Source organism: Poecile atricapillus, chromosome 5, assembly GCF_030490865.1.
Source record: "Poecile atricapillus isolate bPoeAtr1 chromosome 5, bPoeAtr1.hap1, whole genome shotgun sequence".
Classification (NCBI taxonomy): Eukaryota; Metazoa; Chordata; class Aves; order Passeriformes; family Paridae; genus Poecile; species Poecile atricapillus.
The window spans coordinates 24,476,747-24,497,758 of NC_081253.1; the positions used below are offsets into that span (position 1 = coordinate 24,476,747).

General features: G+C 41.5%; 2 protein-coding genes across 5 annotated transcripts in view; one reads left to right on the forward strand and one right to left on the reverse strand.

Moving 5' to 3' along the window:
* The window catches only part of LOC131579524 (shugoshin 2-like), a 33,197-nt gene extending 16,071 nt beyond the window's left edge, over window positions 1–17,126 (reverse strand). Inside the window, exons 1-4 of one of the 2 annotated variants that reach the window (XM_058839599.1) lie at window positions 16,948–17,126; window positions 14,834–14,934; window positions 14,052–14,086; window positions 12,811–12,908 (exon numbers count right to left, since the gene is read on the reverse strand). In XM_058839599.1, coding sequence (XP_058695582.1) covers window positions 12,811–12,820 — 10 coding nt within the window. In that variant the 5' untranslated portion in view covers window positions 12,821–12,908; window positions 14,052–14,086; window positions 14,834–14,934; window positions 16,948–17,126. The remainder of the gene's footprint in view (window positions 1–12,810; window positions 12,909–14,051; window positions 14,087–14,833; window positions 14,935–16,947) is intronic. The other variant, XM_058839600.1, reaches the window with a different exon arrangement.
* Window positions 17,127–17,246: 120 nt separating this feature from the next.
* The window catches only part of NBEAL1 (neurobeachin like 1), a 77,569-nt gene continuing 73,803 nt past the window's right edge, over window positions 17,247–21,012 (forward strand). The window contains exons 1-2 of one of the 3 annotated variants that reach the window (XM_058840406.1): window positions 17,247–17,349; window positions 17,781–18,073. In XM_058840406.1, coding sequence (XP_058696389.1) covers window positions 18,023–18,073 — 51 coding nt within the window. In that variant the 5' untranslated portion in view covers window positions 17,247–17,349; window positions 17,781–18,022. The other 2 variants (XM_058840407.1, XM_058840408.1) reach the window with 2 other exon arrangements.

A 21,012-nucleotide genomic window follows, 5' to 3' on the forward strand; every position in this document is an offset into this window, starting at 1 on the left:
AGAGTAACTTTGGGAGCATTAAAGAATTTGAAGCCAGAACCTCTTACCTCCAGACATGTATTGCAAGTAGGCCCATGCAGTAGGTCTGAAAAAAACCAACCTAGTGGCACTCTGTAAGCCCGAGATGATATGAGGCTCTCTCTCTCCCCCAAGGCATCAAGTACCAGACACCAACTGCACATCAAAAACAAGGCCCTCGTTTAGCAAGAAGAGCTAAAAAGGACCTCAAGCAACTGGACACACTGACCAGAGGAAAGCACAGGGCAACAAAGCAGGTCTGGAGAATTCACAAAGGCCAGTAAAACAGTTTTTGGAACGCAACACCGAATGACTCAGTCGTGTCTACCCTTCTCAGCTCTCTTTAGCATGAGATGTTTCATAGTAACACTAAAATGTTAATTCTATATTGGATTTCAGGAAATCGGCAGAAGGTGGCACTCGTGAGCTAGAAAGTCAGCTCTGGTAATACACACATTGAAAGCATCTTCTGTCTAATATCCCTGAAAAAAAAAAACAAACCCAAACAAAAAAAGCACACACACACAAAAAAAAAAAAAAAAAACAAAAAAAAAAAAAAACAAAACCAGAACATTTACTACCATCACTTTTAGGTTAAAAGAAAAGAAAGCCTATTTTTAAAGAAATTAACAAAAAACTGACTCCATAAAGAACCACTAATGTCAGATTAGCCTAGCATGCTCATGAAATAGGTTCTGCCTTTATATTTGTCCATGATTTGCTAAAGCCTTTTGTTTAACACTGCTCCACTAAGCAACAGAGCTAAGAAAACATTCCAGCAGCAGTGCTGGATTTGCACTGCATTTGAACTAGAGTAAGGGGACTCCCCCACAGCCCTGAGTTCAACGTGCATCACATGTCACACAGCAGGAGGGAAGATGATCTGCCCTGCAGTTCCCATCCCTCCTGATGGATTCAGCCCTGCCTGCTGTGTTTGTGCTTATTAACATGTGTAGCCTGCAGGGAGCTACAGAAGCACAAGGAATCTCTCCAAGGAAGCCTGGAACAAATTCAAAAGTGAGGAAAGCAAATGAATCAAAGACATAACAAAGACCTAGACTTCATGTACCTAACTTAGTTGTGGGTGAGCTAATATCTTCTACCTTAGCTTTGGTAATATATTTGCAACTTGTGTTTTAGTTGGGGTTTTGTTTGTTTAAATCTTCACAGCCACTACCTCCTTTCCACCCTCATATCTTGTACCTAAGATATCCATTCCCCTTTCATTAGTCACTTCTCTCCTGCTTCCTCCTGCCACTATGTTGGGAACTTACATTCTCCCAGTGCATTCCTTCTGCTCCTCAATGCACTATGCTACTTTTACAGAGACAATGAGCAGATGAGGAACTTCAGAGGCAGGGAGTTCACACTTTCCCTTTTCCACAGTGTTTTGCAACTCCCAGACATGATCCAGCATTGGGCTGTGCCTCTCAGCTCTCCCCTTTAACCATCCTGCTCTTATATTTTGGTAAAACTAAAGAAAAAGCATCTCCCTGCAGTGCCAAGTAGCACTGAAGTCTAGCTTCCAATTCCTATTTATGTGTCTCTAATGTTTGCCTCTTATGTCCTCTTATGCAATGCTGCATTACAACGCTCCCCATTCTCTAGATGGGCTGTCACTAATCGCAGCTCAATACATTCACAAATTACAAATTACCTGATTAGTCTGCACTGAAACAAATTCAGTAGAACCATAGACTGCAGCCAGTGACAGGACCTGAGCAAACCTCATCCCAGCTCAAACAGCATCAGTCTGACCCCTTAAAAGCCAAACCAGACAGAAATTGTACTTTGAAATGAGGTCATTACAAGAGGGGAGGAGGGGATATTGCTGCTGAGCCCATGAGAGAACAATGGTGAGAGGGTGGTTAAGATTAAACAGCTAGAGAGATTAACATCTCATGACTGTTTTTTGTTCACTGGCCTGTAATAAAATAAGCAGTAAGACTAACAAATAGCTGATTAGCTTTTTTATTCCAGTGCTGTCTTTGCTGTTAGACTACTGCCATGGTTTTCACATTTCTTTGGCTAATACTTTGTGGTTTTATAGATAAGACTGGTGAAGTTAAGAGGAGTAAGCAATAGAAATTTCATTATAGTATGTTACGCTTATTATATTATTACTTACTTACTTACTAATGCTAATAAGCATAAACCCAGTGTTTTATTTTCAAAGTGCAAGTACCTGCCCTTTTTCTACTCTCTCCCCTGTTGTCTGGCTGTGCTAATTGTCTGCACACAAAAATGAAGCCCAGCACTTCATATGGTTTGCTGCTCACATGTTCAGACAGACAGAACTAGAGAGCTGAAAGGTGCTTGTTGTGTGCACCACAGGATTGGTGAATCATAGCCTTCTGCTGCCTTGACTGGATATTCCTCCTTTCCTGAGCTATATTGTATCCAGAATGAAAAAAATAGCTCTTTCAGTGACCAAATAAATTAGTCAGAACTATTTCAAACTCTTTCTTCAGCTATGCAGAAAGCAATGGACAGAATTCAGAGCTCAGATGCAATACAGAATCATAATTTTTTTCTACGACTCAGAAGAGACCTCTAATCATATGTGTACTGTATGCAGACATTTGTTGTCTAGCATTGCACTGCAATACTACCCATAGTGGGAAAGATAAGAGGCCATTCTGGATCTGTTCTTCCTAAGCACCTGAAATCATGGAAAAGGGGAAAGTAGGTAATTAACAGGGCATTATCCACTTTTCCTTTGGTAATTTCAGAGAAAAATTGTACCCCAGAGACTGACTCCAGCTGTAGAACTCATGGTGGCAACCTTCTGTTGCAATTCATAGCCCAATTTACAACACTGAAATCAGATGGTTTCAGCTAACATGCTTGACTGGACAACACAGCAGCTGAGGCACAGACATATTGCCTGCTGGACCAGAAATTCTAACTTCTTAAATTGCTCCACACAAGTTTGTGAGTCAGAGTCTTCACACCACAGCCAGAGTTACTAGAACACTGCCCATGCATGCAAGCACAAATTTCTCCCTCATTTCTGCTACAGTAATCTTAAGGCAAGTCACTACTGATTCTCTAGCTAGTCTGAAAATTCTCACTCATTATGGTGAAGAGCTTTTTCCTAGCCAAATGTCATGTGGAAACATCTAGCATCTATCATGGAAAAGCAAAATATCTTTTCTTCCTCAAACTGGTTTATCTGTTGGACAAAAATATAACCAATCTGTTCTGAAAAGCATCAATTTTGTCAGGTTGGAAAGTAATGTAAGTCCACAGGACTATATATCTTCAAGCTGGCATCAACAGCAATTACCAAAGCCATGTGAAAATCAGTTTTACTCCATCTCTCTAAAACACTGTTAAAGATGCTGGCTTCACAAGAAGAGTCATGGTTGAAAGAGTGCTTAGAGGTCCTCAAACAGAAACTAGCCCAGACAGGCTGTTATGGATGTGATCTGCCAGGTACTTCCACACAGGTACTTCCACTGCCAGTGCTAAACATATCATCCATTTAAGTGAAGTAAGTGTGTGGTGTGGTTGCCAAAGGCATCCAGGGCTAGTTTTCATGGCCTTTCATAGGGACTTGCCAGCAGACAAATGTCAAGTCCTGAATAGCATACTTACAGTAACAGCAGCAATACAGCAAATCAAATACAACAGGCAAGCAAACATCATGACAAGGAAATCCAACAGGATGAAGGCAGGTGGTCTGAGATAACACAGTCTGGGACAAAAGGGCTGAATATACTAAAGAGGACAGAAGGGTATCTAACCTGTTTGGAAATGGTGAGTACACATTAGCCCCTGTCATGTAATATGGATACAGTTAAAAATAAACATCAGGGAAATGGTTTGTGATGGAAGGCTGTGATGTGAAGATGAAGGTTTCATATTTGACCCATCCATTTTCCCAGAAGACACTCTTGTCTTTCTCTTTCCTTTCTTACTACAGCACTGAAAGCCCTTTTCTTTGGCTTGAAATGTAAGCAAAGCTGCGCTCCACTAAATCTCCCAAACTGTGCCCTGCCCTCCCTCCTTATAGCCACAAATACTCCTTTGTTCCATTGGAGATGGAGGCAATGTAGTTGAAAATAGTGTTATTTTAAGTAAATTAGATCTACGAAGGTGTTCACCTGTGTGCCAGGTTACTCATGGATCATGTTGACAAGGTCTTCACATGCTTGAATGAGTTCCCCCAAATAGATAAGATTATAAATCTAGTTTTGAAGTGCAGTAGCTTGTTTTGATCTGAAGCCTTATCTGGTGATATAAGTCACCTTTATAACCAGCTTTGCCTAGCCCATGAAGCAGTTGTTTTTTCGGAGTCTAAGATTTAGGTGCAAGAAAATGATAACCGAAACAGAACAAGCCAAGGTTTGTTACAGCCCTGCACCAAACAGGAAAAAAAACCAGAGGAAACGTTTCAAAATGGAGGAATAGTTTTCTCTAGCCTAGTGCTTTAGTGTGAAAGCACTCTGCTTTTGCATTAACAACAATCCTTCTGAGTTCCAGATAGAGAGCAACTTGAGTTTAATGCTCTTTTTTCCCTCTGAATTTTTAAAACAGACTTCCAAAGCAAAAAAAATGAACCAAGTGACCCAAACTGATTTACAACATTATTCAGGAAGTCAGATACATTGATAAACATCTAGTAAGAACCATTTGATTGCAATCTTTGTAGTCTTCTGGGATGCTGCAATTAATCACACACCAGGAAGAAACTGAAACATTTAATCACTACTTCTTCCTCACACGTCTGTGTTAAAATCTGTAAACAATAGAAAGGATTAGAAGGCAAAGGCTAACAACACCAAGTGAGCTGGAGACTTTTCCTGTGTCCAGGATAAAGCATGTGACAAAGTATTGAAATTGAAGCAAAGATTATCTGCTGTCACAAAAGGAAAGTTTGCCATGGGATGAACTTGGGCAAGCAGTAATCAGCACAGGGTGGGGAAGGAGAGGAGCAGAGCTGCACCAGAAGCTGCTCAGGTCTGCTGAGTTAGAGAGCTTTCAGGCAATAGAGGTTCTATAAAGAACCATTTTCATATACTCATACACATGCTTGTACCTATCTCACATTGGGCAGATGGACCACATAAAACAGACAACAGCAGCTCAAAGTGTAGTCTACCCCAGAGTTAGTTACATGGTAACTCAACTTGCACACAGCATCAGCAAATGTAGCGTAAAACACAGAAAAAAAATAAGAGTCCCCCATAGGAAATGCAACAAACGTCATAACTACAATAAAGACAAAACATGAGAAATCCCCACAGCTTAGAAGGTCTCTTTTGTGTTGCATTTTGCAGATGGGGCACTAGGACTCTGGTATATAAAAGCAAACACAATGTCTGCTAACAGCTCTCAACTTTCATCTCAGCAACTTTTCAGAAGTGGGAAAGAGAAGTGGAAAATCCAGTATGCCTGTGCCTTGCTCTGACACAGACAAGAGGGTGGACTATGAGTCTTGCAAATGCGTATATGGCAGATCATGTTTTTTTATGAAGATAAGAGCTTCTGGCCCGCTGCCGTGAATGTTGCAGTGACCACTTTGACCTGCAGCCCCTCTGTGAAACAATGCAATTCCTTTAAGGCAAAAAAAAGACTGCTACAATATTTATGAGAGCCCAGTTACTCAGAACACCATTGCCTTTTAAAAAGGAAGAATGATCCTGACTTCCAGAAGTGATTCACTCTCTGCAATTCCATCAGGTCTTGCCATGTAATATTACAAGTGAGTTCTGCTAAGCAGCACATCACAGTTTAAGAAAGTGGGTACCGTTTGTCCTTTAAGATTATAGTTACGCTGTCTCTCCAAGCAACTTGAAAGACAGGCAAAGTTCAGTAAGGTGATGCAAAGTTTCACTAAATATGAAGGAAATAATCTGTTTAATATCTGTCTAAAGCTATTTCCAGGGCCTTTTCAAAACTTGAAGATACTAAAAGAAAGTGGAGTGAGTGTTCCTAGGTAAAGAATATCTTTACATCACCCAGGGAGCGGCTGGCAGGGCTAGCTGATATAAACTTCTGCTGTGGGCTGATGTGTGCAATTTGCTTATGACCATACTGTGTTATTATACAATGATACTTGAACATGTTAAATCAGATTTGCAATGGGTACAGTTTTCATAACATAAAAACTGTGTTGGTTAAAGTCAGGCAAAGGATTAATACTTGCCAAGGTACCTCTCATTATTTAGCTAACCTTTCAGTATAAGCCATAGCAGCAGGAACGCTCCACATCCCCACACTCACAAGCAGTTTCCCACATGGCATGTGTCCCATGCACACCGTGGGAGCATAAGGAGTGACATGGTAAATGTCTTTTAGTAGCATAATTCTAAAAAGGGCCACATTATTCAGTTCTGGTCATGAGTAAGTGCCATACATCATCGTCAAATTGTATTGATACATTTGCTCCGATCGTCTTGATACAGAGTCCTTATAAATCACATTCCTTCAAGCCATAAAAGCATCTTCCAGTTACTTGCTAACACACGTGTGATCATACCCATTTGTTGACACACCTGAGCTCTTTCCCTATGGGTAAGGATTAAACCTTTTCTATCCGTTTCAAAAGAGTGAATCTTTTTGCAATCCCATCTCCAGAACAGAACACGATTTCTCAGAAATACACATAGAAGCTGGCAATGCTCCTTTTCCTGTATTGTTTGGTAATGTCAAAATCAGTTAAACTTCTGTCTTTTCTGTATTTTTGCTATTTTCCACTGCAGATTCTGTTTCCCACAATATTCAGCTCTATAAAAAAGAAAAGCCCCGAGGTCAAATGTTGAGTTTTACTGATATTTGTCCCAGGCTATGCCTATCTCCCAGAGATCTGCTCCCTCAGTGCCTGAAGTGGCTCTTGGATATTGTATGAAATGTCTAAATTCAGGGCAGACTGTATTTATTGAAACCAAGGGAATAGAGAAGAATTCTTGACTGTAGTACAGTAAATGCCAAAAATTGTCTCTTTGCAGAGACTGATTCACACTGAATTACTGCTCTCATACTAAATAAACAGTGAATGCATTCTAAAATCCTGGTTCGAATAAATCTTTCTTCAGTACTACAAACTAATTAAAGTTGTGCAGTCCAGAGGGAAATCTGATTTCTTTCATGTTTTCAGGGGAGAGGAGGAATAGGTTTAAAATATATTCACAATCAGCCAGTGGTTCATGATAAGTTAAGGCATGATAAGTTAAATAAGTGTTAAAGGTCCAACTGCATATTGCTGGTAAGTGTCCACTTACCATATCCTCGTAAGTGAAGGGAAAGGTCTGATTCTTTCGTCTAAGTTCTCTATTTTCAGAAGTTTTCAATCTAGGAATAGATCCCAGCTCTATACTTAGCAGGGATACTACTGTTTTTCAGCAAAATTCTGGAGATTTTTGTAAAGAGAAAGCAGTACAGAGAGAACAGAGCAGCTAGGACACTCTGCAACCTTATCTAGTGTATGTTTAATTTTAAATCACTTCTTCTTGGCTTGAAATGGTAGGCTTTGATTTTGTTTTGCCTAGCAAACATTCTGATAATGGAGTCCTTGAATAAAACCAAGCAACTTTTACAGCAGTGAGGTAGACTGCTTAAAACTCACATCTCTCCTTGCTAATGTCAGAGACCTCATTTAGCCATTATTTCACACTCACATGACCCATCAGTAACAGTCTGTTAGTGATCCTCACCAGCCTTTCCCTGACAACACTGGAGAGGAAAACAGAAGCATTTTTTGCCCTTCTCGTCCTTTCTTTTGTACATGGGACACTATCTCTGCCCTCCTGCCTCTCCTTCACTGCATGAAGTAGGCTGTTCAGCTACTGGAAATGTTTGGTGTACACAAAAACACCATGCTTCAGCCAGAGGGAAATGGAGCAGGAACAACTTGGCTTTCAGGGCAGAGGTGTGAAAAAGCATGTTTCCTCTTGTTCACAAACAGCTAATATTGTGCATTTATGGGAACTGCACAGTGTGAGGAATATGTGTGTTAGCATGCTTAGCTAACCCAGATTTGCAAAATAGCACAGCAGTTAAGGTACAGTATCTGTTTGTCTGCCTAGAACAGGAAGTCAAACGATTTCATTTGTTTTCAGCAGGAATAAAATAAAGAAGTGACCGGTTCCCCAGACAACAATTAACGTATGCCTATTTTCTGCAACAAAATATGTGGTTCAATTAGTGCAACTGAGAACCTCTACAGTGATGTGTAGATTACATGCTGGCATTCCTCTGGCAAAAGGCAAGAACCAACAGAAATAACTATTCAGAGATCAGGGCGATAGGTAGGGTGTCTGGATTCTAGATTCTGCTGCATCCTAGAGCTTAGGAGTGGTAAAGTTTTCCCCTGGAGACAGGGATGGTGGAAATGCCTAGTTTTTAAGGACCACTGAGAGGCTGTACTTGCTTTGGTTTGCAAATGTTCGGAGAACCTCAAGGAGATGTTAAGAACAATGGTGCTAAATTGGAAATTCACAGAGCATCCAAGTTTTCACTAACAAGTAGTCTAGGCTTCTGCAGCTTGCTTTAAGGTTGGTAGCAGGTACTACAGCTGCTGGCATGCAGGCTGTATTTCTTTACAAAAACACTGCTTTTTTCAGATTACTCCTATGCTCAAGTTTTTCTGAGGTGTGAAAGCAGTCAATCTCCATGTAAAAGCAGCTGTCATAACAGCATACTTGCTGAGGGCAGCTGCAACAGGTGGAAATAACCATACTCCTCAGACCACGGATAACGTTTGTCTAACAAGATATTCTGGCTCCAAAGTTTAAGATCAACCCACAGCTCTTCCTGCAGTGCTCAGTTCATCTGTGGCATAGGCTCCTAGGAACAGGATCCAAAGAGAAGTTGGAGACAAATTCACTGAGAGTTTTTAAAAAGAGAGAAGAAACCTCCTGCTCAGAAAACCTCATCAGCTAAAAAAGCTTGAGGTCCTGAAATTTGAATGAAATGTCATATATATTTGTTTCACATCTACCCTTCCCTCATGCCTACTCCTGGAAGTTATTTGGCTGGATGGCCCATCTAACCTGTGATGGCTGCACATTTGTTCCAATAAGAAATTTATATATGCCTGCTCTGCTCAAGTTCAAGGTCTCTCAAGTTCCAAATGTGAAAACCAAAGTTCACTCTCTAGAATTTTTAGAAGTTTCATAAGGGAATAAAAAGGGACAATGTCCAGCTCTGGGGTGTTTCTGGCTATTGGCCAAAGAACACATAGGTGGATAAGACAGTGTTATTTATGTACTGTTATGTTACTAAGGTACATGCATATTAATGTGTTTCATAATTATTCAAACATTCTTGTGAGCTTTTTGATGTTTCAGGAACTCTTTTGTTTGGTTTTACACTCTGATTTATTTGCATGACATCCTATGGGTTAGGTCAATATATTTTATTTCTTCTTGTTTTTCCATCCTGTTGTTTCACACTCCCTGAAAAGGAGTTGACAAGTTCTTCTCCAATTCTTCTCCAGTGCTCTGGTTTGTATCACTGTTATCTTATCTCTTGGAAATATAATATATTAATCACATTACTATTTCTATAAGCTATAAGGTGCAAAACTACTAGATTGTATTATAATACTAAGCAGCTAAAAGGAGTTAAAAATTGTACCATATTCAAATACTTATGGTCAATAACAACATGTAAAAGCTAATACATAAATGCAAAAGCCAATATTATATTGTCATTTTTAACAGAAACTTCTTTACCAAGTCCAGTGCCGACTGTATTCATCTGTGAAGGACCTCGTGGCATCCAAAACACAAACCTGCTCCATAAAGCAAGCATGATCACAGACAGAACAAAAAAAAGTGTAACACTTCTGAGCCCAACAAAGATCTTGGAGAAATACAAGCACAGGCCTGCACATAGAAGTTGTTACTGCAAGTGAATTCAATATGCTTAGCATTAACCACGAGGAAGAAGTTATTTTTGATACAAAGAAGGCATACAGGTGTCCAGAAACAAATGCTAGACTCAAAACACACTCTTCCCTCAGTCTGTGTTCAGTGTTAAAGGGTACAATTTCCTGGCTGAGGAAGCACCTCCAAGAGAGAGGCTGACAATAGTGATACCATTTACAACAGCCATCAGAATCACAACTAGAGCTGTGTAAAAACAGGAGAGCTAAAGATTTGAGCCTGAAGTTTTGCAGTTTCATGAAAACACTATACAAGACTCATAGTGAGACACAAGCAACAAAGCCCAAAACAAGTAGCATTTTGGTTGAAAAAGAAACCAGTGCAGGAAAAGACCCAAAATTCCTTCATGCAGTATGAGCAAGAAACATGAAAATGCACTGCACATGAATAAAATTTGTGACATTTAGTTCAAAGGTGGGTGTGGAAGGAGAGAAAAGGAAGGCAAGTATGAGAGAAAAGGCGTCACAGTTACACCCTAGCAAAAGCAGCGAAGATAAGAACAGCTGAGTGAATGGAGCAAACAGCCTAGCATGGGTATAGCTTCTTGTAGGCAAGTACGCTTGCAAACATCATTAATTGGGCTACCTGCAAAAGATGCAGAGGGGAAACCTTCTTTTATTATCCATCTCTGATAAATTTACTAAAAAAAGCCTATAGTGTACTTGACAGATTTCAAATACTAAAGCAGTTACAATAAAAAATTCTTTGTGTTTTCTGTCTGGCTAATTTCCCTTTTAGTTTTTCAACTGCTGAAAGAGACCTAAAGTTTATATTATCTTAGATTTTTTAAGAAAATAAGGTTGAAATAACCTATATCAAACAAATGTAAGGAATATTGCCAAACAATACTGCTGAATTTAATATTTCTGGCTTGATTTTATTGTTGCTAAGATATGGCAGTCCAGCAGACCTAAAGTGCTCAGTGGGCTAACTTGGGTTGGACTGAACAATCTTGGTTTTTTCCAGTATCATTAAGAGATGTGAAAGCTTCAGCACAAATAAGATATAGTGGAATTATTCCTTCTTTGTCTCTCTTCTACATTACAGAAGGTTTCTAGGAACCCAGGACTGGCAGCAGGAGATGGGCACAAAGTTGAATGAATGTGTGATAAACAGAAGTCACCCACAGAGCTATCAAAGATCAAATGGGGTTTCACTTTCTCCAAATGCTCCCAAAACCTTGTTAAAAGGCTGCTAACAGGATATTTTCATTATGAAATAATGCTAACAGTTGCTCCCCTCTTTCAGAGACCCAAAGGGACACCCACCATTCTCTACTACTAGAGAAAGGAAGACAGCACATCCTATAGAAAATGGATATAAGAGCTTTCCTAGTCTTAGGGCTCAGTAGAAGTGTCCCTATGGTCCCCTGCAGTCTTTGGATTGCTTTGTACAACCCAGGCAAAACCCAGTCAGTTTTCAAATACTTTCCAGTGTGATTTGCAGCACATTTGTTTTATTGCAGATGTCTTTCTTTGAGGGCTGCTCCTGTGACACCAACACAGACCCATCAGATCTGCATGCCTTCTTCAACTGCTGATAAAGTGGAAAGCAGCTGAATGATCTATGAATGTCCCAACTACACAGACCATCAATACTTCCTGAAATTGGAATCTCTCTTGACTGCCAGCACTGGTTGGGCTTCAATTTAAAAAATAAAACAAAACAAAAACCAAACCAAAACAAAAATAGAAAACAAAATAAAACCACAGAACGAAACAAAACCACAAAACAAAACAAAAACAAACAAACAAACAAACAAACTACCAAAAAATTAAAAAAGCTTTCAGACCTTAGGGAAAAAAATTCTTAATTTATGATTATGAAAATCCCAAACTCCACCTGTAATTGAGCCCATGGGCTAACTCCATGCTTGAATTGATTAAAGGGTGTACCTTCCATCTTGAGTTGACCCATAAAACCAATGGCCTTCACAGAATTATTTCTTCTGTGAGTACACTGGCAAGCTGGCAGCAAACAGTATCATCAGGGAAATACTGCATACCAAGCCTCCAGCTGGGACACTGGATGGCTTAAGACAGAGTGAAGTATTTACACTATTTACCAAATTTATTAATAAAAATTATTTCTAGCAATGACTGTTTGAAATGCTACAGATACCAGAATGAATCTTTCAGCTGTTTATTCACTTCATGATTAAGAAACACCCAACAAACAAACAGTCTTGGTCAACAGCCCAATAGTTCCTGCTACCATTTGGCATTAAATCCAGATTTCTGCACAGGATTTAATTGCTCCTACTTCCAGCTCAAGACCTACACTGTGCTCTTTTGTTTAGCCAGGACCTCACACCATTTGGAGGAATGAACTCATGTTGACCCTCCACAGCCCAGAAGTAGCAGCTTTCCCTAGGGCCTGGGGTTAGGAGCCAAAAGAGAGACTTGTTATATTAAAGATTCTACAACCAGTTCAATGTGCAAGTGGGCCCCCACAAGTCTCTCACATACTCTTAACAGCGCACTGTTTACACTACACTGCAAAAGCTTTAAAACTCCATTTCACGTTTTAAAACAGTAGCCATCATTCAGGTCTCTGTACCCCTTCTGTGCTCAGGAGTTAGGCTAGCCAAGTCCCTGGGATATTCACAAGGGCACACAGTTGGTTTCACATCCCACTCAGAAGCAGGCAGTGTGTTTGCAGTCAACATCTAGCTTTTGGGAGGCTGTGGTACTGATATATTGCAGTATCCTCAGCTCTGGTCAAAGTTAGAGCTTTCCTAAGCTCATTTTCCCTTAGTTACTTACCCTCATTTGCCTTCTTCTCCAAACCATGAGAAGTTAGGCTCCATGTTGCTATAGCAGACACCCTTGAGACAAGCTTACCCTGCTCACCTAAGAGGGAATTAAATTCAAACAGATCAACAGAGACTACTAACCCCTACACATCCTTCAGTCTTGGTTGCTGCTATGTTGTTTTTTTCCTGACACATTGACTGCTTCCAGGAATCATGCTGCAGATCCATACTGCTGAGCACTGCAACATAATGAAATAATTCATTAAATACCCTCTTAACTAAAGCAGAATGATTTGAACTGCAGGTAGTGATCCCTGGCACTAAGATTGTACAATAAAGGATGGGTTACTTTGAGTGAGAAGTCAGTTTGTTGAAGGAAGAACAATTTTATGATGCAATCTTGTGCGGTAACAACTGGTGCCTTCAAGGATCTGGAAAAGAAAGACAGCTGTAGCACCAATCTGCGTTAGCTCTGGCATAGCTAATCTAAATGACAGCAGAGAAGAGGGGCAATTCTCAACTCTCATTTATGAATTTTCGCTGTTTGTTTAAGAGCCTAGGCAGATCAAAGCAGATGAACACATACTATCTATGAAAGGGTCTTTAAGGGGTACCCACACAAGAACATTCCTAGCACAGCTGCAAACTTAAGGCTTGTGATAAGGGAGCCCATACTACAAAAAAGGGAGCAGAAGAGATCAAGTCACTGCCTGAGCCTTTGACAATGATGGAGTCATTATACTGAAGGCCCCCTGTGGAAACTAGCCAAAAGGACGGGCAAGGACAAAAATACTCACCATGGTCCCAGGCTACCCTGGGGTTAATTCCTTTCTGATTTTAAGTCTGGTGAGTGGCTTAACCCTGCATATCTGAAAGCTGGGCAGGCAGGGGGACTTAATGCTATTAGCCAGACCATCACCTCCCAGCTTTAGCTGCGGCCAGTCTCCAACACTTTGAAAGAAAGTAACTAAAATCCCTAGATACCAGTTTATATGTCAGGAGGCAAACAAATTCCTTCCCATTTTTGAATTTTACGAACAACTAACAAGCTCTGAATTACCTGAGGTACAAAGTGAATATAGTTACAGAAGGAAAATGAAACTTTAGGTTTGCTGATTTACCTAACAGAATAATTGCAAACTCATCTGGCCATCATAGCCAGAGAAATTCAAATCACCCTCAGCAAAATGTTACACAGAGACCTTGCAATCTTACAAGGACCAGCTTGCCTCTTTCCAATAGCCATACCAAATCCAATCTCAAGTTATTTTTGCTTGAATGTCCATGAACTAGCATCCAAAAAGTTTTATTTCTTTACATTCAGCAAAAGGTATTTTGATAACAAATTTTACATGCAGCCACAAGACCATTTGTTTACTTACACTGTAAAGCTTACTCCTTGCTTCTGTGCAAGAGCCTGTATGTAAAAAAAAAAGGTAGAGGAATTGAGGGACAGGTTAATTTCTAAGCTAATTTCTAAGTCCATTTCTATTTCAGATCTTTATTACTGGTAAACAAAGCATTAGCTTTAAAACATCAAGAAAAAGCTCAGCTAAAAGCTTTGCCATACATTTATCTCAGCATGATTTCTGTTGGTCTGGAGCTTGTTTTCAGCAGAAGCCTTTAGGCCAAACAACAGGTCTGAGAATATCTAAAAGTCAAATAAAGATTTTTGCCTGATTCATTTGCATCCACAGAAAATAAGCATAATTCTACAAAAGCAGTACTATAAGGTGTGTGGCTTTTCCTGCCACTTCAGAGATTCCTGGACTCAAAGTTACAATCCAGTGTAGTCCATTTCTTTGTTAAATCTTCCCTTAACACAAAATTAATGCCTTCTCCTTATCCACACCCTTCTTTGTACCCATTTTATTACCTGGACTTGCTGACAAACAAATTCATTCCACAGTAAAATGACTCAGTTACTAATTTACAGCTCCTGATGAGCGACATTAAAACCCACAAGTAATAAACAAAGTATGAGAAATAACCACTGCTGTAAACAGTTACCACAAGACAGCAGCTAAGGGACAATAAAATACTAATGAACACTGCCTACCTGACTGTTTAAGGTCCATGAAACAATTAATACCTAATTATGGAAGAGCAGGCAATGAAAAGTCTAACAATTATCTCACAGCTGAAACAATCCATAAACACTCACATTTTAAAGTATCCATCCATAGCTGGCAAGGCTTCTCTTTACACTTTCCTCTGTTCTTTGATTTCCATATCCTTTGCTGAGTCTTCATGTAGGTAAGTACACTGAAATATAAATTCACCTACAGTTTTACTCCACCTGCAGAGACAACCCTGTAACCCACCTTTTTCCACTGACCTCTCCCATTTTTGCCCATATATCTATGTAAGAAAAAACTCATAGCAAATACTAAATGTCTGTCTGTACAGGGAGAGACTAAACCTATACATCCAGTGATGCAGACACCCCAAAGCCACCTCAATAACCTTACAATAACCCTGGCTTAGGAAAACCTCTAGGTCAGACCAGGAGACCACTTACCCTGAATGACATAGGAACAGACTGTTCTGTTGCAAACTACAAATGCTTTACTTTCCATCTAGAGCACCTATATAAGGCAAGAACTGCCTACACAAGCAGCACTGATTGCCTAGGCCCACTAAAATAACTACATTGCTACAACTCCAGCAGAGTGGAAAATGGCTGCTTTATAGTCTGGGAGCATCCGAATTATGGGGGCGGCAGCACTTAGCCAGGGAGGAGTCTCCAATTTCTATCAGAGGATGGTTTTTTATTGCTTCATTGAAGGCTGTTGCAGGACTGGTGTGTGTAGGAGCAGCTGCTCTTACAGGAATCAGTAATGCAAAAAAGCAGAGCAATAACTGAATAACTGATTGGGATTTTTTCAATGGTTTTGCTAGGCCCTGATTTCTTCAAAGGGAGTAAGTTGTAAGAGAAATTTAAAATAAGCTGTTGTTTAGTCTAGAAAAGGCTACCAAAAATATAATAAGAGTTTGGAACTCAAAAGATCTGCCATAAAGAGCTTCCTCTTATTGAATTACTGTGGAAGGGCCAAATAATAGTGGTTTGCATTTGCTAGCAAGGTGATGCAAGTTGGCTGTTAGGAAGGAGCTCCCAGCAGTAACTCAAACCCTGAGGAAAGTCTCTCAGGGAGGAGGCAGGCTCTCTTTTTATCCAAGACACATTGCACTGAAGGGGGTTCAGGGTGGTTTAAGCACAGCAGATCCTGCCCTGGGGACAGAGATAGACTCTAAGCTCTTATTTTTTTCTTGATGGAAAGCATCCTCAAGGCAGCAGAATATTGCGGCTAGCATCAAGTAGCATAGCACATGTACCACACAACTAAAAATAATTTTACAGTCTCATTTTTGTCAGTGTCCCTCCATCCGCGCTAGATACTATGTTTAGATATTGCAGTAAAAGATACTTCTACCACTCCCACAGTGGTGATCCACATGAAACAACTGAGCAGAGATTAGCTCTTAAATTTCACCAGGGAAACTTCACTGATGTTCTAAAAACAAGACAAATATGCAAAGGCCTGTTGCAGAAACATATCTCAATCTGTCTTTGGGCTCTTGGTGATACTTATCCATCCCTAGAAAAAAAATTATGTAGCAGACACTACAATGATATTGCACAGTCAATTCCTTTGCAGAGGATTTCCAAACCTTGTATAAAATCATTGCAAAGGGGTGAAAATCCCCTGAAAGTCATGACAATGCTTTATTGCATGAAGCTCTCCGAACCCAAGAGAGTAGATGACTCAGTGGCAGAAGGACCAGGACTGTGATTCTCGCAGCAAACTAGAGAGATGCCCCATGTCTCCTTAAACTGCCTCCTGCCTACTTTGGAGTCTGACACAGCATTAATTTCCAGCCTCACTTTCCAAGGGAGCAGGACACAGAGGGAAGCCCATTCCCCGGGGAGTGCCCTGTGAGTCATGCAAAGATGCTGTTGTTGCAGGAGCAGGAGGGGAGTCCTTCACTGGAGTGTGGTGCCTGGGCTGCATCAGCACAGGCTGCTGTGCTCGGGCAGGGCCACCCGCAAGCTGAGGGATGTCTTTTTGCATTTCTCCTTCAGAAATCTAACTTTTTGACGAAATCTAACTTTGGTTCCTTAGTCCTATGTAAGCTCTGCATACAAGGAAGGGAGCTGCCCTACAGTGGCAGCAGGTTGGATGTATGGATATATCCGTGCTCTGCAGGCTATGCTGGCAGGCCTCTCTGGAGCATACGTAAAACACGTGCATGTGCTTGGTAACCTTTACTACTTACGAAGCAAAGCAGTGCGGAAGTTTTCTGAGGTGCTCAGAATGGTGATGCTGATTGTTTACGGGCACGCTTCTGGTGCGACCGAGGGCCGCGGGCCGGACCGGGCTCCCCGGCTCTGCGGGCGGGGCGCCTGAGGCTGCGGATCGGCTGTGCCGCCGGGGCTCTGCCCCCGCCGCGCCCGCCCCGGGCGGGCCCTGCCCCCGCCCCTGCTCCTGCCCGCAGCCAACATGGCGCCCGCGGCTTCCCCGCCCCTCGGCGGCGGCCCGGGGCGTGTGCGGGAGCGCGGGCGGGGCGGGCGATGTGGCGAGGCTCGGCCCCTCCTGCCCGGCCGCCACTCGCCGCGGCCCGGGTAGGCTGCGGGAGAGGCCGCGGTAGCGCGGCGGGAGCCGGGGAGGCCGCGGCGCGGTAGGTGGCGGCGGGGGGCGGCCGGTCCCGGCCGGGAGCGGGCGGCGGCGCAGCGTGGGGTTCCTCCCGCGCCCCGCGGCTCTGCCCGGCAGCCGCTGGCCTGCGGGGCCCGCCGGGGTCCGGGGCGGCCGCGGAGCCCGGGGTCCGGGGCAGAAGGGCGGTGGCAGCGGCTGTCACTGCCGGGCCGGCAGCGGCGGTACCCGGGGCTCCGGCGGCCCCGCTCGGCAGCCCTGCGGCTTCGTCCCCTGCGAAAGCGAGAAAGCGCCACGAAAGCTGAACGCCAGACCTCTCCGTCACTGGGGAATAGTGTCAGAGAGCAAAGCGGTGCGACCTGCCGCCGCCCGATTCCCCGGGTTGTGTGTGGGCTTTGAGTGCGGATTCGTTTCTTCCTCCCTCCACCAAAGGCCTGAAGGATATGTTTTCACTTTCAGAGATTAAATCCGAAGAGGCGCTGGCGAAGAACTGACATGCTTGACACTTGTCTGCAGTTGCTTGTGTTGGACTTCGTTGTTTACTCGAAAAGGAGAGACTGAGACCCTGTTAGTTGGCTTCTTCTCGGGTTATGATATAACTAATAATAAAACAAAACTGTGGAAAGAGCACCTGGGAACTGAGCATGGTAGGATCTTAAAGAGAAGAGTAGCTGGGATCGACGGGAAGAGGAAGGGGAGGAATGGCATCCCGAGAGAGGCTGTATGAGCTTTGGATGCTTTACTGCAATAAGGTAAATATTTGTGTGTGTTTGCTTTTATCCTCTCTTGTTTGGTAGTCAGGTATTACGATTGTAGTATCTTTTTTCTTGGAAATTGCATAGACATGATTAGCTTCGGTAAGGGTGTAATTGCACTTCTTAGACTATTTACAGCCTCATCCCATGGTTTGCTCTTCAGATTGGTCTTTTTTATGTTTGAGATGAGAATTGCAGTGTTCGTGGGTCAGTTTAAGCAGTTATCGTGGCCATATATTTTAACTATGTGAGTGCATACGTTTATATAATTCTTTGTTTTGTAGCACATTAAACTGTACTGTATTGATTTAATTCAGTGCTGCCTAGTATTTAGCTTTGTACTTACTGATTTCTGAACAGCTTCAGTTTTATTTATCTTTATTAGCAAAACCCTTCCTAAAGAGCAGATTTATTAAGTTACTCCAGAGTCTGCCTTTGCTGGCTATTGCCATAACATCTACATACTTCATTAGTAATGAATTTCCTTCACCTGGCAGAAATAATACAAAAATGCTGTCCTGCCTTCATTCACATTTTATAGTGTAAAGCAATTAATGTGTTTAAAGAACATGTCCTAATTGCTGCCAGGTGAGCTGAGTATGTAGAGAAATTGGATTGCAGAGTATCTGAATAGGTAAAATGAGTAGAATATAAAAAATAACTGTAGAGGTGGAGGAAAGGACTGATCTACTGTCATGCAGGAGCTCTGTGGCAAGGGTAGTTTCTGATGGCCTTATTCTCTGGTTTTGCTTTGCCTTTTTGCAGTCTCATGCTTCGTTTGTATTTCAGTTTCTTTAAGTCTCCAATCCAGTAGGATGTTAAGGGTAGAACAGTCCTCCCCTTGTTCTTCCCACCTCATTTCTAGAGAATGCTCATCTCAAGAGCATAGAATGTGAGGTCTTAAGTATGTACAAAGTACTTGTTTTAATTGTATCGTTTCCTAATTTTTGTGCAGCCTTAGTCCTCTACATGTTGTTAGAACTAGTGCAAGCGTAACTGCGTGGTATTAGTTCTTACTGTTCCCCGTGTGGGTGATCTGCTGGGTTGAGCCTTTGCCTTTTAAACCAGTGATAATGGCAGTAGGAAGTGGAGTAGCACTGGAGAAGATGGATGTTTTGCCTGTGAGTTCATCGATGTGAGAGGAACAAATGCATTTGGAATACACTCAAAGAATCCAGACTTGACTCAGCTTTGGGAGACACTAAGATATGAGCCAAGTTCTGAATTTCTTTGCTTGGCTGTTTTTTGGCTCTTTCTTCCCTTGTTTAAAATATTCTTTTGTCTGTCTTGGACCTACTCCCCCTCTCGCTGGAACCTTTCATTCAGATTGTGTGGTATCCCCCTCCGTGTTGTTCACATAGCAGGAAGTTTGCATGAAGGAATGATATTAAAAATGTGTAGTTTAGATCACTTAGGGGATGTTCAGTTTCTTTATGGGAATGATGTGTCCATAGTCTACTCAGATTTCAGGTGGTAGAGGATGGGCTATTTAAAAAAAAATAAAAAAATATTTTCATTTATTCGGTCTCCTCATTAGCTATCTATGACTTTTTTTGGCCTTTTTTTCTTTCAGACCCATATATTAAGGGCATGATTAAATGCATTTGTTTGTTGATAAGGGCTTGTTCCTAAGTAACAAGACATATATTTAAAAAATAAAATAATGTCTTCAAAGTATGAGGGCAACCGGAGTGATTTAGAAAAAGGGAGTCTTCACTTTTTCAAGAAGTGTTAGGCACAAAACAATTTTTTTCCTTATCTCTCAACTGGTTCAGGTTAATATGATACCTTATTCTGCTTGAGGCAGGTAGCCAGAATTAGAGTCTTGGATTAAGCTTGGTGAAGTTAAGAGCAAGAAGCTATATCTCCATCTTGGGATGTGAAATGTGGGAAGCCTTTATGTAAATTAGTTTGTTCAGTCCACTTGGAAACATCTTGTGCTTTGCTCAGAGCATTGCACAGAATGGCAAGGTGTAGCAGTAATTACCAGTGACAGGATATAGTGGTTTAGAGAAAAGTTGTTTATACCTGGGACTGCCCAGTGAAGTGTAGTATGTTGCACTGCAATGACTTGGTCCCAGAATGACATCCTGGGAAAGAAAGCTAGGCAATTTCTTCCAACTAGAAAAACGGCTGGAGAGTTACGGTTTAGTAAAGAAGGAATTTATTGTGCCACAAATCCCAAATATTTGGCTTTAGCTTTGGCACCTTGTTAGCTACAGAAGCAGAGAAATCCAAGCTACTCCTTTGTGATACTTCAGATTGTTGCTAATAGTCTTGTCTTTTGATAATCGGGTCCTTCATGATAATCTTTTAAATACACCACCCGATGCTAAAGCAGCAAGGCTTTTCACAGCTTTCAAGTGCTACATAATGCTGAGTTACAATCTTACCACCTATCCTGGGTCATGACTCTTGTTCTTTCTGATCTCTTGACATCTCTGGCAGCATCAGGTGTCAGTTGCAACACTTAGTTTTGTGCAAAGTAACGTTAGGAAGTCCTTTCTCCATTTTCGTTGCCTCTTGAGCACTTGAGGAATTGGAGATTTGAGCAGACAGCAACATTAATCAGGGCCTCTGTAGGAGCAGTCTTTGGAACACACCATGTATGAGGTGGTTTAATTTTTCTGTTTCAATTTTTTTTAAGATGATGTTTGAGTGTCTGCAAGAGTTTGGTTTTAGTTGATACTCAGTTGTTTTTCATCTGGCAGTTTCTAATCTAAGGCAGGGATTTGGTTTTGGATTTCTTTTTCTTCTTCTGTTTCTCTAAAAGCTGCAGATTATAGTCTGCTGTTACAGATGAAAGTAGTAGCCACATTTGAATTACAGTGCTTCTGATGTTGTATGGAAGCAGTTTAAAACTTCATTAGATTTAGTAAAATTTAGAGTCACTGGGTTGTTACCATGTTGTATTATTCACAGTCTAAGTTTGTCTG